Here is a 16,279-nt window from a genome sequence, read left to right as displayed (position 1 = left end):
TGTGTGTGTGTGTGTATGTATGTATGTATGTATGTATGTATATGTGTGTATGTGTGTGTGTGTGTGTTAGACCCATCTTTTAAAGCACTGATTTAGTTTCAGGTGTAAACGAGGGCAAGCCTACAATATATGGTTCAAAATGAGTGTTTGTTTAGGAGTGGTTGACTTCCCAGACAGTCTAAAAACTGAGGTTGCACCCACACTTGCTGTGAAGGGGGAGTGTTTTGGCTTGGACATTGCGCAAGGTGGTGTTGAGCAAACAGATGGTCACTTGAAAACAGTATTCCTTGCCGGCATAGGGCGGATGAGTAGGAGGCTGGCTGAGTCAGAGTTGGAGGATGTTCAGTAAAGGGGAGTCAAACATAAACAACCTGTTAATGAAAAAGCTGTTGCTTGTGAGCAAAGGCATAGGTATTTCTCTAAACTCCTTGTCCTTAGGGACATAATCGCTGGTCTTGCTGACAAGTCATAATAGAATACTTTACACTAAAGGTGTAATACACAGTCATATCAGAATAGTATGACCACCCCTGGTTTAGAAATAGCTAATTAGCCCATTATATCAGCTTTATCACTGACCATATAGGAGCATGTTGTAGTTCAGTAAATCCAGACTGTATCCATCTGTTTCTCTGCATACTTTGTTGGACTCCTTCCACCCTGTTCTTCAGTCCAGACCACCACAGAACAGGTAGTATTTGGGTGGTTGGTCATTCTCAGCACTGCAGTGACACTGACTGACATAAGTGGTGGTGTGTTAGTGTGTGTTGAGTGTTTAAAAACTCCAGCAGCACTGCTGTGTCTGATCCATTGTGTCCGATGGACTACAGTCTGGAATTATAAAACTATGGAAAACTACTAGTGCTCCTGTATGATAAGTGGATTTGATAGAATGGGCTGAGGCCATTCCAAGCAGGTTTATTGTTGCCCCAAAGATAAAGACAATGTAATCTTTAAAGGTACAGAACAGTCCATAAGACCCAATAGCTTACCTCTTTAATGTCCATGAACTTCTATTTCTTAAGTACGTTCGTTCATTTTCATACAATTCAACGCATTGCACAGCAGTACAACGGGATTTAGCCTCCAGATATAACCCATCCATGGTAATCAACATAACAGTAACAGGCACACTCACACTAGTGATTAGGGCTGTGAGTCATCTTTGCTTCCAGCGAGCAATTGGGGGTTGGACCTGGGAATCGAACCAGCGACCACTTGGTCCCAAGCTTGTGGTACCACTTACAGTTATGTGTCATGGAGAGTACTGTTCCATTGACTTCCAGTGACTTAAGTGGTACCATCCTTTTCTGAAAGTGTAGTGTCTGCCTTGAATACCCTGTCTACATGGGTTAAGGATAAAAAAAAACCAAATATTCTAATAACCTAAAAACTCTTTTAAGAATGATTCAATAGCTTTCTTAGAATCATTTTAAAGATACTATAGCCTCACACAGACTAGTACGTTTCTCTCTGGTGTTTTGCTGTAGCTCCATTTTAAACATCACCTGAGCTTACACAGTGTGCAAAATAGTGTTTGGATATTATGCGTCAGATGACCCTTTCTCTAATGATTTATACCGTAGACAGAAGTCTGGCTTTTTTTAAGAGTAGGACCATTGTATCAGACTGAATTGGACAGTTATGCTAAACACACAAATGCTCCTTTTTTCCTTAAAATGAGTACATTTCAGGGGTTTAAAGATGGTTGAGTTGGCCAGATGCTCTGCAGCTGACGCCTAATAAGTAAACCACCAGTGATCAAACCAAAGCATCTAACTGCATCTTATTAAAGTAAAGTGGGCTGGGAGAAGATGACTACTACTTTTTAAAATACCTTATAAAGTCTAGGCTTTGTAATTTGGGGGGGGGGCGGGGTATTTTGTTTCAGCTGTTTTATAGCTGATGGTAAACTTTTTTTTTTTTCTTTTTTCTTTTATTGGAACCAAACCAGCCTGTGAACGGTACATTACAACTGGGCTCTGTAGAAAGAAGACCTGCATAGTATCAAACATTCACTCAAATCTTGACCTTGGAATCAAATATTGTATATCAATACAAAAAATGTATTTAAAAGTTATCAAAAGCTCCATACTTGTGTGTGTTTTAGGGGTTGGCCAATACAATTATGGCTTGACTGGGGAACTGATACAGATATACTGATATAACTGATAACTGGTAGACCTGCCGCTTTCAGACTTGCAGATTATCAGCTTGACTGATGCCTTGTATGATAAGAATATTTATTAATTTGTTTATTTAGAAATAGAAACAAGATGGGATATCACCAAAGACATAACTTTCAAAGACTCTCCTTTTTTATTAACTTATAATAATTATTTTTCTGAAATATGTTCTAGATAAAAGTCCAAACAAAAGGGAAGGTGGATCCTGTTGTTCCTATAAATTCCTAATAAAAAATAAACAATATGTGTTTTTTAAGGTTCTTAAGGTTGGTGAATAAGTCTCATGGTTATTGATCTAGTGTTAGGACTAAGAGCTAGTGCTTAGGGTCTAAGACAAGCAAGAACAAGTGCTCCTTTCCCAGTCAGTAATAAAACACGACCCACAAACTGCTGTAGTTTTTCAGGTTTGACATCCTGCTGCCGAATCAAAAAGTAATAGCAGTGTCCTTCCTGTACTGCACAGCATCCATTACACTAGAATCCATCCAAGATTGGCTTCATTTTCCCTAATAGTCACTTGTCTGACAGATAGCTGATATCATTACGGCTGCGTCGCATGCTGCTGTTCAATAAGCACAACCTTTTGTTGTTCATACAGATGATTCCCCAGATGACAGTGGTCCCAAGATAGATTGTCATGTGGCTTGTTTTATTGTGTCTCCATGCCATGCTGACAGATTGTCAGAAGTGCTTCTGCTCCAAGGTGTGAAGCAAGCTGATTTCCCTTTGCTCACATGTGGATCAGCTAAAGACCTTCTCATGGACTTGTACAGTGATGATGAAGGCTGGAATTGATAGTAGTTAAAGGGAAACTCCAGAGTTTTACAGCTTAATCCCTTCTCTGCTTCATCTACAGTGTATGGTCAATTTCAGTGGACTGTCATTTCAGCACAGTCTTGTGTATTTGGAGGGGGGAGTGTATTTTGGGCAAAGGCGTTAGCAGTGCATGTGTTCTTCCAGAAAAGGATCCAGTTTTCAAAAGGAGGAATACGTGTTATCAGTATTATAATGTAGGAGGAGGTTCTGTTGGACCCTGCCTGATTGTGCAGCGAGGCCAGTATTTGGGAATTCTTAAGGAAAGTAAATAAAGCAGAACTGCTGTTTTTTGCAGTGTTTAAGCTTTATTAAAACAATCCTTCATGTCTGCTGATTGTACGCTCTTCAAGTGATGCTATTAAAGGACCACTTTTGGCTTCAAGAACCTTGTGGGAGTGTGAAGGACCTGCTAAAGGTGTAAAGAACCTTCACTTAATGATGATTTGACAATTTTTTTTTTTACTATTGTTATTTTTAATATATATATATATATACACACACAAACATACATACACACACACATATACATATATATATATATATATATATATATATATGTGTGTGTGTGTGTGTGTGTGTGTGTGTGTGTGTGTGTGTATATATATTATAATTATTTTTAGAATTTGTGCACTAGCATATTTCCCGACACTAGAACTTAACACGTCTCCTCCGATACATGTGAAGCCAGCCATCGCTGGGTATCCAATACGCTTGGAGGAAAGCATTGGGTCCCCAGCTCCACCACACCAGTTAACAGACGCCCGTGCCAGCCGGCATTTCTTAAGAGTCATGAGAGGAGAGAGCACCGTCTACCAACCCGGAGAGAGCATGGCCAATTGTGCTCTCTTAGACTCTGGTCGCTGATGGCAAAGCAACATGGCTCGGCATTCAAACTTGTGATTCCTGGGCCATAGTGGAAGCGTGTTTAGACCGCTGAGCTACTCCGAGCCCCCCATGAAGATTTCATACCAACACAGCTCTGTTAAAAACTCTGATCTTTATGGTTCTTCTATGGCTTCTACGATTCTTCGTTATCATTTAATGGTTGAACTGTATATCATATATTATGACACTATATAATGTTAAAAGTGATTTGATCTGTATTTTATTGTCAGATTATTAGTAAGTTTGTCATAATTGTAATTGTAATAATTGTCAGTAATAGTCAGTACAGACAGATACAGCAGATAGAGAATACACACTGGAATATTCCTTTAAGGTTTGAGAGTTTGGTTGAAACGCCTGAGCTCATGTGCAAAAGGGCAAATATCACCTGGAGCTGCTTGCTTAGTGTCTGTGGTCTCTAGTTACATAGACCATGCCTGTTTCTTGGCCTTTCACTTCATTTATGTCCAGTTGTCCAGTGAAGTGTGCTCCAAAGTGCTGAACCAGTTCCCTGACTGGAGACTGTTATTTTCCTTTTTGTGGTAATAGGAAATGAGGCAGCAAAAAAAAAGAGTCTGTTTTAGACCCCTCCTCACTGCAATTCATGCTGGACAATGTTTGAAAGTAGAGCTTGCTTAAGAATGCAGAGGAGACAGGGTGGGCTACGTGTAAAGAAAATAAAATCCAACATCACAATAAAACTGAAAACATTGTAATAAAAAACAAAATGCCCCAACAAATCAGAAGTGCAACATTTAATAAAAACATAAAACAACTCTATAATAGCTCTATAATTAGCTATAATAAAATAACATGGTGGCAAAGCAAAGTTCCGCCCAGTTAGATACTTCTTACTATTCAACATTTTTTTGTTGTTGTTCATAGACTGTCTATAATTTGTCTAAAATTTGGCTTTTTATATGTGCAGGTTTTCTGTGTGACCCATGGTGTTCTGAACTGGTGTTAACCATATGCTCAAAAATATAGATCATCCTTATCACATAAACACACACACACACACACACACACACACACACATGCACACTATATATAGTTAAGCAAAAACCTTGTATTTCTATTTTCTTCTATTACTTGATAACTAGGGATGCACCAATATGGAAAGTATGAAATGATACCATTGTCTGATATTTTCCATTGACATAATTGCTGATACACAAACAATAAAAAAGACCACTTGCAGTGTGCACAGTGCTCTCAGTAGCCAGGGAGGGTCTGCAAATGTGTACTGGCTAATTGGAGGCTGTACGTTAGCTTGCAAGTTAATTGCAAGAGGCGCTCTCTTCCTAGTTCGTTTAAACACTGGTAGACCAAAAAGTCCAGCTTGGGCCCACACCTGCTTCCATGCTAAACCTATTACGATGCGTCACCTTTTATGATTATGGTTTTCAGACTGGTTTTGTACAGCTACTAAACTAGCTTTTCTTCCATATTGGACGGAGCTTCCAGACGCAACCACTGCTCTCCTATTGGTCGTACCAAGACTCGGCCGACGTGCATTACGCAAAAGTTGAAAACATTTGAGCTTTGTTTGTGGTTTGTGTGGCGGTTTTGCTGCGGCGCAGTCCGTTTACTATTGTAGGGCAGCAGCCCAGCATCATAACCTTAATCCTTAAATATCAGTTGGATATTATTTGCCTTTTTACTGAATTAAAGTAATTTATATTTAAAGCAGTTGCCTGCCGATATCAACAGAATTCCCAGACCACTGTGCTTCCCTAATGACAACAGTAACATACGGCCACATTGCCCAGCCCTAATTAAGTGTAAGAAAACATTGGCAGGTAGAGTCAACCACTATGCGATTCTCAGTTTGCTCAGTTTTGATCGTCCGGGTTTCCTGCATGCTAGACCCATTTAATAAGGCCTCCCTGTGAAATGCTGATCAGTGAAAGTGGTGACATGTAATGCACTCTGACAGTTGTAGGGCTTCTCTATCTTCTCCGCTCAGTCAGAGCTCAGGAAGAATGCTTTTCGCCCAGCAGAACACTGAAGTTATTCTGCTTTGATATTATGTAATCACTTAATCACTTGTTCTCGATTGCTCAGCGTTACGTCTACAAGGTCAGATAAGGAGATGATAACTGCATTTGGTCACAGAATCGTATCAACAGCAGCTAATCCTAAACATGAGGCTCTGTTGTCAGTTGTGCAGACTGACCAGCAGAATACAAAGAGGAGCGTTGTTCTCATTTGCGATTTGTATAATCAATATCTAATGGTCATCTTGAAGTCTGTCATGTTATTTATATTTAGTTAATATTTCAGTAATATGTGCTGACTGATGGATGTCTTTATGAATATATGGTGACTGATTTAAGATTTTTTCTAGTTTTTAATAGTGTTGCACTGATACTGGCACTGGCATTTGCACACAGTATCGGCAGTGAAGAGCATCGATACCATAAAGCTTACTGCTGCCGTACGTTTTTTTGTGTTTGTTTGTTTTTTAACATAGAATATTTTAGTTTGTGTACCTTATGAAATCGAATGTAAAAAAAAAACAGTAAATAGTTATCATATCTTGTTTTTTGTTTTTTTGAAACCAAAAGATCAAGAGTTTCAGCAGCTTGTTTAAAGGAAAAACACTGAAGTTTAGTACCATTTTACACAGAGACGTGTACCTGAATGGGATTTATTTATTTTTGCTTCTTAACTGCCATTTTTTCACAGCTCTGAAAAAAATTTTTAAACACTAATTAAAAAGCTGTTTGGTTGAGCTTAGCAAAACTATGCTTCCCTACCTGCATGTGTTTCTGCATTGTGGCAATTTGTATTTTTTCACCGCTCTGCAGTTCTTCAACCAGTAAATGCTGTTCTTTTAATCTTATTATATCTTATTTGAGATAAGATATGAAAAGGTACAATCTATAGAAAGGATTTTTGGCTATCTATGGAGTATTAGAGTCAGAGTTGGTATAGGTATCAGTAGATACTTGAAAATCTGATATCTGTATCGGAAAGGCAAAAAGGGGTACCTGTGCATCCCTAGTTTTTAAGATGGTTGTTGCTGAAGGCCATTTTGAGTATAATCGCCAATCCCTCTAGTGAGATTCTTTACCGTTCTAGGCACCTAAACGTAATACTTATTTAAAAAACATTTATTAAATTATTGTCTCTTATACTCCGGAATCCCATTAGATCTCGTTAGAGCAGATGCAGGTAAACATAAATACAGTAAAAAGGAAGAGTTTCTCATTTTGAAGAAAGTAGTTGAGATCTTGTGAGCTAGCTTGAAGAATACAGATGTTTGGTGATGGCTATAAATAATACTAGACTCCCATGAGGAGAGTTTTGCTAATCCTAATTTCTTAATGAACACAGTGATGGAAAACCACAACTTTCTGTAGGAAACTTATTAGCATTGATTCTAATATTAATGTTTTACTGAGGAGATAAACACTTACTACCCAAATACGCAGCTAGAGCATGTCTAGAGATTACAGTATGCTATATATTTTATTAATTTGTAGAGGAATGGGAAATCTCAGTAGCACCACATCAAATAAAATAATCATGCTTAAAGATATTTACAGGACAAATCACTCACACATATGTCCACAATTATCCAATTATTCAGCTATTTTTAAGATGCAGCCATTGCTGACACAGGTCATGTGTGCATACAGCTTATATTGTCAATAGAATAAGACAATCTGGAGCAGTCACACATGAGTGTAACCACTCGGAAAGAGTTTTAGGTCACCATGCCTGATATAAGCGTCAGTTAGACTCGAGTTGTGGAACTGCTGTGTTCTCCGGAATTTTGAAGCTCCATCCAGTACCTTTGGGATGAACTGAACGGTCACTTGTGAGTCATACATCCAGTTCCTGGCCCCACCAATGCTCCTGTGGGTGACAATTAACCAAATCCTCACAACAGTTTTCTAAGATTTGGTGTAAAGCCTTCATGGGAGAGTAGAGGCCGTTTCTGCAGCAAAGCGGGGGTAGACTGCTTGGGATAAATGAGAATTCCATTGGGATTATGTCGAAATTTTGAAATATCAATATTAAAATGTAAAAAAAAGGGAAATAAACTTAATGTAGAAAGAGACACTTGCTGAAAAATGTCTTCCTATTGGCAGTGATAATAAACATAGTAATACATGAAGTAAAAGCTTATATATATTCATGTAATGAGTGTCATTTAAAAAATAGGCCAAGGCCTTGTTCTAAAGCTACTGGAAATTAGGGCTGAGCAATATGGTAAAACTACTATATCACGATATTCAAAGACTTTTTAAATACAGAATACATCAGTAGAGACAGATTCTTAAAAACTACTATTCAGATCCTCTCCCATACTGAATACAGTGATTTTTATTCAACATCCGCACCCCTTCATCTAATTAAACCAGTCTACTTAGACTGTTTGTAATGATCAGATAGCACTGTGTTGTTCAGTATTTATTAAGAACTAGCAATATCCTAGATGTGCTTAGAAAATCATACTATGGATCACAAAAATGTAACATTTATTAAAATACAGAATTTGTCAGACTTTGCATGGATTAGTTATCTCTGATGCAGCTTATGATGGATTTTATGTATTGTGGGGTAAAATGCATGTTTTTTCAGTGGAGGTTCTCAAAATTGTGTCAATAGTTTAATCCCTTTATCAGTAGCTCATAGTGCTGTAGAAATGTAAAGATTTCTAGTTAGATTTTTTTTAATACAGTGTTTCTTCACATACTGTATTGTAAATAGTATGCACATATACTACACTACTTATAGTATCACATTCATGATTGTAGCCTCAGCGTGTGATTCTGAATGCAGCCTGTGGCTTCCTGGCACATCACGTAATCATGGACGTACTTTACAGATCTATATGTTTAATCCAGAAATATGATGATTGGGCAATTTTATTTTTGATTTTTGCAGGGACTGATTAAAACACTTTGGATATCCTCTTACTATCACCTCTGTTGGGAACAGTTCTGACCTAAGTTTAAATGCAAGTTTCTCAAGAACGACACATTTTGCTTCCAACCCTTCTGAATGAGTTTGTTTACATCAACAATTTACTAATGTAGAAATTCTGAAAAAACATCAGAATTCCCCCATAATTCCTTTAATTTCAGAAGAACTGTTGGGATATACTGTAGATTTAAAATAACGTAGAGATATAGTGCAGCTCAACCCAAGCAAAATTGGTTTTGTAGTCAAGAAACTCTATTTTTTAACCCCCCTCCGTTCTTGACTCCATATTGGGCCAGAAATAGAAACAGGAAATACTTCATTATTCAGCAGGTCTCTGCTATGAACCTGCTCCATGGCATACGGGCTCAAGAATAATAACATTTAATTATTTTTTAAAACCTTCACCACACAGCTGCATGATACAGACTGTGCATAACTTCATTGCGTCCTTAAGCAAATTGGTCAGATCTGACCTTGCAGCCGTGTCCTTTCTCGTTAAAGACTGAAAGCTCAATTTGATTACATAACATAACCTTGAGGACACTGATCCATATTTCTATCATCCCATAAACCTTTGAACTTTTTATACAGCTACCTTTTGGATGCTCAGGACTGGAACAACTTGTTTGCACTAAATCGGATTAGCTGCTGCTTTTACAACAGCGCTGTCTGACCTTCAAGGTGTGGATGAAGGGTTGATAGGCTGGTGTTCAGACCTAGTTCAGACCTAGCCTTAGTAGATCATCTATGGCTTTACCCATTGGCTTTTTTCACTGATGTTATACAGTACTGCATTCCAACTGAGGGTTCACTTTGGACAAGAGGAAGCTGTTCTTGTGTTCTTTCCACCATGGCCTGCAGCAGAGTCTGAGCTCCACCAGCCTAAATGGTGCACACGCTAATTACTGGAGATACAGCAGTTCCCTCTGGTGCTGTGCAAATGAAGGGCTCCGGGTGGTCTCTGCTGCCTGCCTCTCGAATGCCTCTGATGGATGTGATAAGCATTTCGGATCCACTTAGAAATGCTACGTTGAGCAGAAATGTTGAAGTAGGACCAACAGATAAGATGGAGTATGCTTTTAAGTGCAGTTGTTGCTTTGATTGGTTCTGTAGAGAACACCAAGTCCATTTAATGATAATAGCTTTAATGCTGGTTTGCGTTTGCTGCTTAATGTTGACCTTATGTCTGACCATGAACTGATTAAAAAGGTCCTCTGAAAATGTAATAGCCCTACTTGAAAAAGGTAATAGCATGCAAAGCACCATTTCCATCAAGCACTTTTCCATTCTTTTGCAAGGAATTAATTTTTGTGGCAGGTTCAGCAGGTGTTTTCAAAACAGCCTGAGGCTTAATGCCCAGATCTCTTCAAAGCTCTGCTCTTGATAAAGTATCCAGTGTTAAATGTCTTGAATTCAGCATGAAACTTCATCAATCTTAACAAATTAAATAGTGCTTGAAAGTTGTACTGTGGTTGGTATTAGAGGTTTGTACATTTGAACCCAAATAAAGCCTGAAAACCTTTCTGTCTGATTCTGACCTGAACCACGGCACCACATTTGGCGAGATGGAAACAGACCCAAGCCTGAAAAAGTCAGAACCAACCTAGTAAACCTAATAAAGCATGATTTCTCATTAACATTTAACTTGAAACTAATTAACATAATAATAAAGTTATTAATTTAATAATAAATTATTAATTTAACTTAAAGGATAATTAATTAAAGGATAATCACAGATCTTTTTTTTTTAAAGTTTAATTAATAAAATTGCTTGAACAAATTCTTTCAAGAAATTCTGACAAACCACATTCCAGATATTTAACTTTTCCAAAGCACACTGTCTTCCTGTTAGGTAAAGATGATCTAATTTTATTTATTTATTTGTTTATTTATTTATTTTTGCATAGAACAGCTGTTTAATTAATTTTGACACTTTTATGTTTGGCTGCACTAAACTGCACTTGTCTCAACCATTATATTAAAAGAATGACCCTTGTGGACCTTAAAGCTACACCACCAGCAGACCAGAACTGTTTAACTAAACAGAAAGAATGAAATCTGCGGGGCACTGCAAGGCAAAATCTGTTACCAGTGCTTGGTATGAACCTGTGTGTAAATTTTAAAACCAACCCAAGCCTGACATACACTCACTGAGCACAGAGCTTTTGGAAGATCTGTACTCCTACTCTTCCTTACAATATCTAATCCGCCATTCATTTGGCAGCAGTGGAGTTTGTGTAACAGATACGGCCATCGGCTTCAGGAAAGCCGCACAACCGTCTCTAGAGATTATATTGAATGGTGTAATAAAGAAAACCTTGTTGAAGAGGGAGGTCAACAGAGAATGGCCAGACTGGTTGGAGCTGACCGAAAGGCTGCAGTAACTTGGATAACCACTCTGTTCAGTTGTGTTGAGCAGACTAGCATCTCAGAAGGCACAATCCGGCCAGCCTTATGGTGGACAGGCTAAAATAGCAGTCATTCCACGTCCATGTAGTGTTCCTAATAAAGTGCTTAGTGAGGGTATGTACAGGACCTGACTGGTTTGTAGATGAGCTAGAACAGACCCAATGCACCAATAAAACACTAAATATTCTAATGAGAGCAAACTACAACAGTTGATGTTGTCGTCCATTTAAATTTGTCCTTTTAGTGACCCATTCAGACACCCATTAGAAATTAAGTAAGTATTAAGTAATAAAGTATTGTCAATTTGTAACATATTATGAGAACAATTTCACGTCATTGTCTAATCATATCATTCTCCCTCAGCTTGGACGTTGGCACAGTCCGTAAATCATGTGGTCAAAATGCAGTTTCCAGTTTCTGAACAACGTCTGAACATAAATATGAAGATATTCTGGGCTGGTTGATGCCAACACAGTCTCTACTCCTCTGATAAGAGTCCCAGAGAAGCTTAGTGAGCTTAGTGCTTCTCTTATGTTGGCACTCTAGTGATAAGCAGAGGAAAGCAGAGGCTTTTTGCTGAGGCTGCAGCTGCAGATATGTGAATTTTCATTTATTCTCGGAGAATTTCCTTAACATTTGCCAGGGTTTTGGGGCAGATTGGATTGCTGTGGGGTAAATTGGTGAGAGCCCAGCTCAGAATTCACCCCGTAGACAGGACAGTAGAAGTTCCAGGCTGCTGTGGTTTTTGGGATACTGGTGTCGATGTTCTTGTCACTGAAGGGTCGGATTCATGCGCAGCACCGGGATGTTGCCTAGTCTATAATGAACCAGGGGCAGAGCCTTTTCTGCTGATTGTAGGCACCTGCTTGAAAATAATTGTTCCCCTGAGAGTTCCCCTGAGGTCTTTCACTTCACTTTATAATCGGTTAATAGGAAAGTGCAGGGTGGTGTTTGATCCTTCTCGTATTTATTTTGGTTTAGAGGCTTTGAAAGGCAGCCTTTGGGCCACCGTTTGAGATGTTCAGGAGTGAAAATAAACTGTGATCTGCTTTTGTATATATATATATATAAATAACATTTTATGGTGATGGAAAAAACAGTAGTCATATTTAGATCCATTTATGCATATGGCATCTTTCACCCACTGTAAACTGGTTGTTTTCGAGCTGAAAGATTTGAACTGTACAGGGCTAGAACAGTACCGTTAGCTGAGGTAACCGGGCCTTAGAATTTGTTTGTTTACCGAAAGACCGGCTTGTCTTTCTCTGGGTAAATTTCAAGTCACATGTGATCTGCTGTAGCTTTCTATGTGTCAATATGGATTTAATTAAATGTAGTACTGTGAAAATGCTGCATGATGTTTTGTCATGCACTGAGGACTTGAAAAGGGATCGGCGTCACAATGCACCTATGTGTGCCCGTGTGTGCGTCTCACAACCATATTTAAACTTTCCATAATGCAGCGTCCTCCTGTTAGTCATTACCTCTGAAATTAAATAATCTGCATTTTTAATTACATAATTTCATTTCCTTTTTTTGTTTGGTTGTTTGTTTTCTTTTTTAAAATAGAACATATAACAAAATTGGGCAAAGAAAATAAATATTTAATATAATCATTTTTGGCTGCACTAATATTGTGTGACTTGGAATTTTTGAATGCAGCATGGTTTAATTTGATTAGTTTAATCTTCTGTGTTTCTTTCTCCCTCCCTCTTGTCTTGTGTGAAGAGTTAGTAGGACTGGCGTGGGCGCCGTCCCGTGTCTCCGCTTCCTAAAGCCATGGTTTCAAATTTAAAGCCCTCTGCAGAGTTTTGTAACTGTGATTTCATGACATTTCATATAATTGTGACGCAGCGTTGAAAGCACTGAAAAGAAAAGTTTACTGTTTATCCAATCAGAACAGTGGCATCTGGCATCCATGCTGGAGAACAGCTCCCGCCCCATGCATGAGACACTGGCAGCACTGGGCAGCTCCTTTAGCGACAGGCTGCTTCACCCCAAGTGTGTGAAGGAGCGGTATCGCAGGTCTTTCCTTCCTGCTGCCGTCAGACTCCACAACCAGCACTGCTCCCAGTGGACCACATACACACACACTTAAACTACACACACATGTTCAGGGAATAGAGATCCCTCAATGTAAAAACACAATGTGCAATGCCCCCCCCCCCCCCCCCCCAACATGTGCAATTAAGAGTCATTTGCTAATACCTGTAAATAATATTATTGCTTTTTACTTCTATTATTTATTGTGGTAATGTATCTACGTTTTTGCATCTGAGTGTTTTGCTATCCCTTTTCTGCTGTGACACTGAGAATTTCCCCACTGTGGGACTAAAAAGCATTATCTTATTTATCTAGCAGACTGGGTTAAAACCAGACATAAAATAAACTACTGTTTGCCACCAATATTTACCTGTAAACTATAATTCAAAATTTTAAATCATTTATTACTACCCAACCCACTCGTTAGTACTTTTCCCTACATGTAATGCTTTTGACACTGGAAGGGTGAGGACTGACATATGCGCAACCAGCCAACATCTTTAGTTACGCGGTTAGTAAATGCCGGTGCCGGCCATCATCACACTGAGGTAATGTGGGGAGAAAGCGAGCCATCTAGCCAACCAGAGAAAGCAAGCCTATTGTGCTCTCTCAGGCTCCGGCTGCTGATAGCAGCCAGCCTGACCTGGGATTCGGACCAGCGATCCTCAGGTCAAAGTGACAGCACCTTAGACCACTGGATTAATTCAGTAAAAGTGACTACTTTGGTTTTGAGAATCTATACTGTATTACAGAACAAAATATTGCAATACTTTGGTAAATCATATAAAACCCCTTATAGGCAGACCATTACCGCTACAGCCATCTTCTGTAGTTTGGCTGGTGTGCAGTATGCTTATTGTCTATATGAGGTGTTCTTATTAATTTTGTTCATGTAAAACAATGTCCGTTGATTAAATTACCTCATGGGGACAAATAAATTTTGATTCATTGATTTATTCATTGATCTGTTATCACCTGCTATTCTAGGGTCACCGATGCAGCTTGATCTTTGTAGACATTTGACAACCAAAATCTGATAAATCTGTGGAGCATATGTTGTTAAACTGCCTTTTTCCTGACACCATCTCTACATCTTTCTCTGCCTCCAGGGTCTTGTGCTGTCAGTGGGATGGTAGAAGGGTGGAGTGGAGTCCAGTTTGAAGGAGCATGGTGAAGCACCAACCCTTACAGGTCTATGAGAGACAGCTGTGTTTGTCATGTCTGACAGGGATCTACGGCTGCCGCTGGAAACGCTACCAGCGGTCACATGATGACACCACAAAGGTAGGCCTCACCAATTATGTAGTGGTTGAGCAGTGGTTCAGTGGTTTGCTGATTATTATTTATGCTTGGCTATTTGTGGAATTTAATACTCCCTGGATCTAATCGAGGTCAGTTTTTTTAGGACTGTTAAAGTGGATTGTTTTGTGTAGTATGGCGGGAGTGGCACAAGTAAATTATAATTATTCTCATGATTGCAGCTAGAGACGGGTTTCCAGACATAGATTACAGATTTATTTTAGATTAGGATTATGTTGTACATTCTAGTCAGGATTCTTTGATGGGAGGAACAACAATTTTCCCAAATCTTTGAGATCTCTCATGTCTAAATATGACACTTGAATATGTGCATAAAGGCATAAATAAGGTTTCTGAGGTTTTGCCAGGATTGCCATTTAAGAATACTATCAAAAAGATTTTTATTCAACATTCTACACACTTAATAAGCCCAAGTCTGCTCTCTCTTTATGAAACATGCAGTTGGTCAACATATTGTGTTGAAATTTTATAGTTATAATGACAATATGCACAGATAAGCCTGCCTAATATGCTGATGGTCATCTGCATGCCACCAAAATAGCTCAGTCTGCCTATTAAGACCAAGTAAGGTGCGTTGTACCTTGTGGGTATCTGGCCCACAAGACTTTAATATCTGATAATCTGATGATCTTTAACTTGTCAGTTATGGTGGATTTACTATGGATCTGACTCTGATCTAGCACATCCCATAAGTGCATGGTGTACGTCTACCCCGCCATCCAAGTGATTTCAACAAAAACAGGACTTATCAGACCAGCTTACCTTCTTCCATTGTTCCAGGCTAGCAGTGTATACGCCCATTGAAGGCACTTTTGATGGTGGACAGGTGTTAGCATGGGCACTTGTGACTGGTTTGCAGCTACTCAGCAGGGGGACAACTGTAAGTTGTGACGTATTCCGCTCATAACCACCGTTAATTGTTTCTCAGACTTGGGCAGATTTCTACAGTAGGGGGGGCAGGGGCAGCTGTGAATTGTGTTTGCTGCCTCTTCTCCTGTGTCAGATAAGCTAAAGCATCTGTAACTGTGCACTGGAACTACTGTAGCATACATTACAGTACAATTCTGTACTAGTGGGGATTCCTCTTTATCTGTTTTGACTAAGTTACTTTACAGTTAGTGTCGTCTACATCTTCAGTGAGAACATCAAAGTCAAGTGACTAATTAAACTGCCTTTGATGGCAGAATGCATTTTTTGCCCACAATGAAGCTTTCATGGGGGTAATTAAAGGATGTGCTTCTAGTCCGACGAGTTCCTGCATTATTTATATGTGCTGAAAGAGATTTACAGCTGTGCTAGTGGACTGCCAACAAATGGTATTATCCTCATTACCTAATGCAGTAGGAGAGGCCAAGAGTCCACCAGAGGATGTTCTACTTTCGGCTGGAAGGCTTCGTATTATAGCACTGTGGAGGATAATTCTCTATGCCGTGTCTTAACCCATCGCTTCTACTGGGGGAAGTGCAGTTTGAAGGTTTTTTTAGTTTTTTCTTTTCACATTCACTGTCAGTTCAATAAACATGAAGTGTGAAACAGCTGTGAAGCTGTTACATCTTACAGGCTGTTTAACCATTGCATTGCTGATGAGCTCTGTTGTGAGGGGTGGAACGAGAGATATAATGGTGGAAAATAAGTATTTGGTCACCTACAAACAAGCAAGATTTCTGGCTGTCACAGAC

General features: G+C 39.0%; 1 protein-coding gene across 3 annotated transcripts in view; it reads left to right on the top strand.

Annotated features, from left to right (window-relative positions):
• Positions 1-16,279, top strand: part of gdpd5b (glycerophosphodiester phosphodiesterase domain containing 5b) — an 81,283-nt gene that overhangs the window by 22,451 nt on the left and 42,553 nt on the right. For all 3 annotated transcript variants that reach the window (XR_011980607.1, XM_072691567.1, XM_072691566.1), the window contains exon 2: positions 14,390-14,564. Coding sequence is in view for 2 of the 3 variants with exons in the window: in XM_072691567.1 (XP_072547668.1) it covers positions 14,448-14,564 (117 nt within the window). In the remaining variant the exon portion in view is untranslated. The remainder of the gene's footprint in view (positions 1-14,389; positions 14,565-16,279) is intronic.

Source organism: Salminus brasiliensis, chromosome 11, assembly GCF_030463535.1.
Source record: "Salminus brasiliensis chromosome 11, fSalBra1.hap2, whole genome shotgun sequence".
Lineage (NCBI taxonomy): Eukaryota > Metazoa > Chordata > Actinopteri > Characiformes > Bryconidae > Salminus > Salminus brasiliensis.
This window is presented reverse-complemented; position numbering and strand designations above follow the sequence as displayed.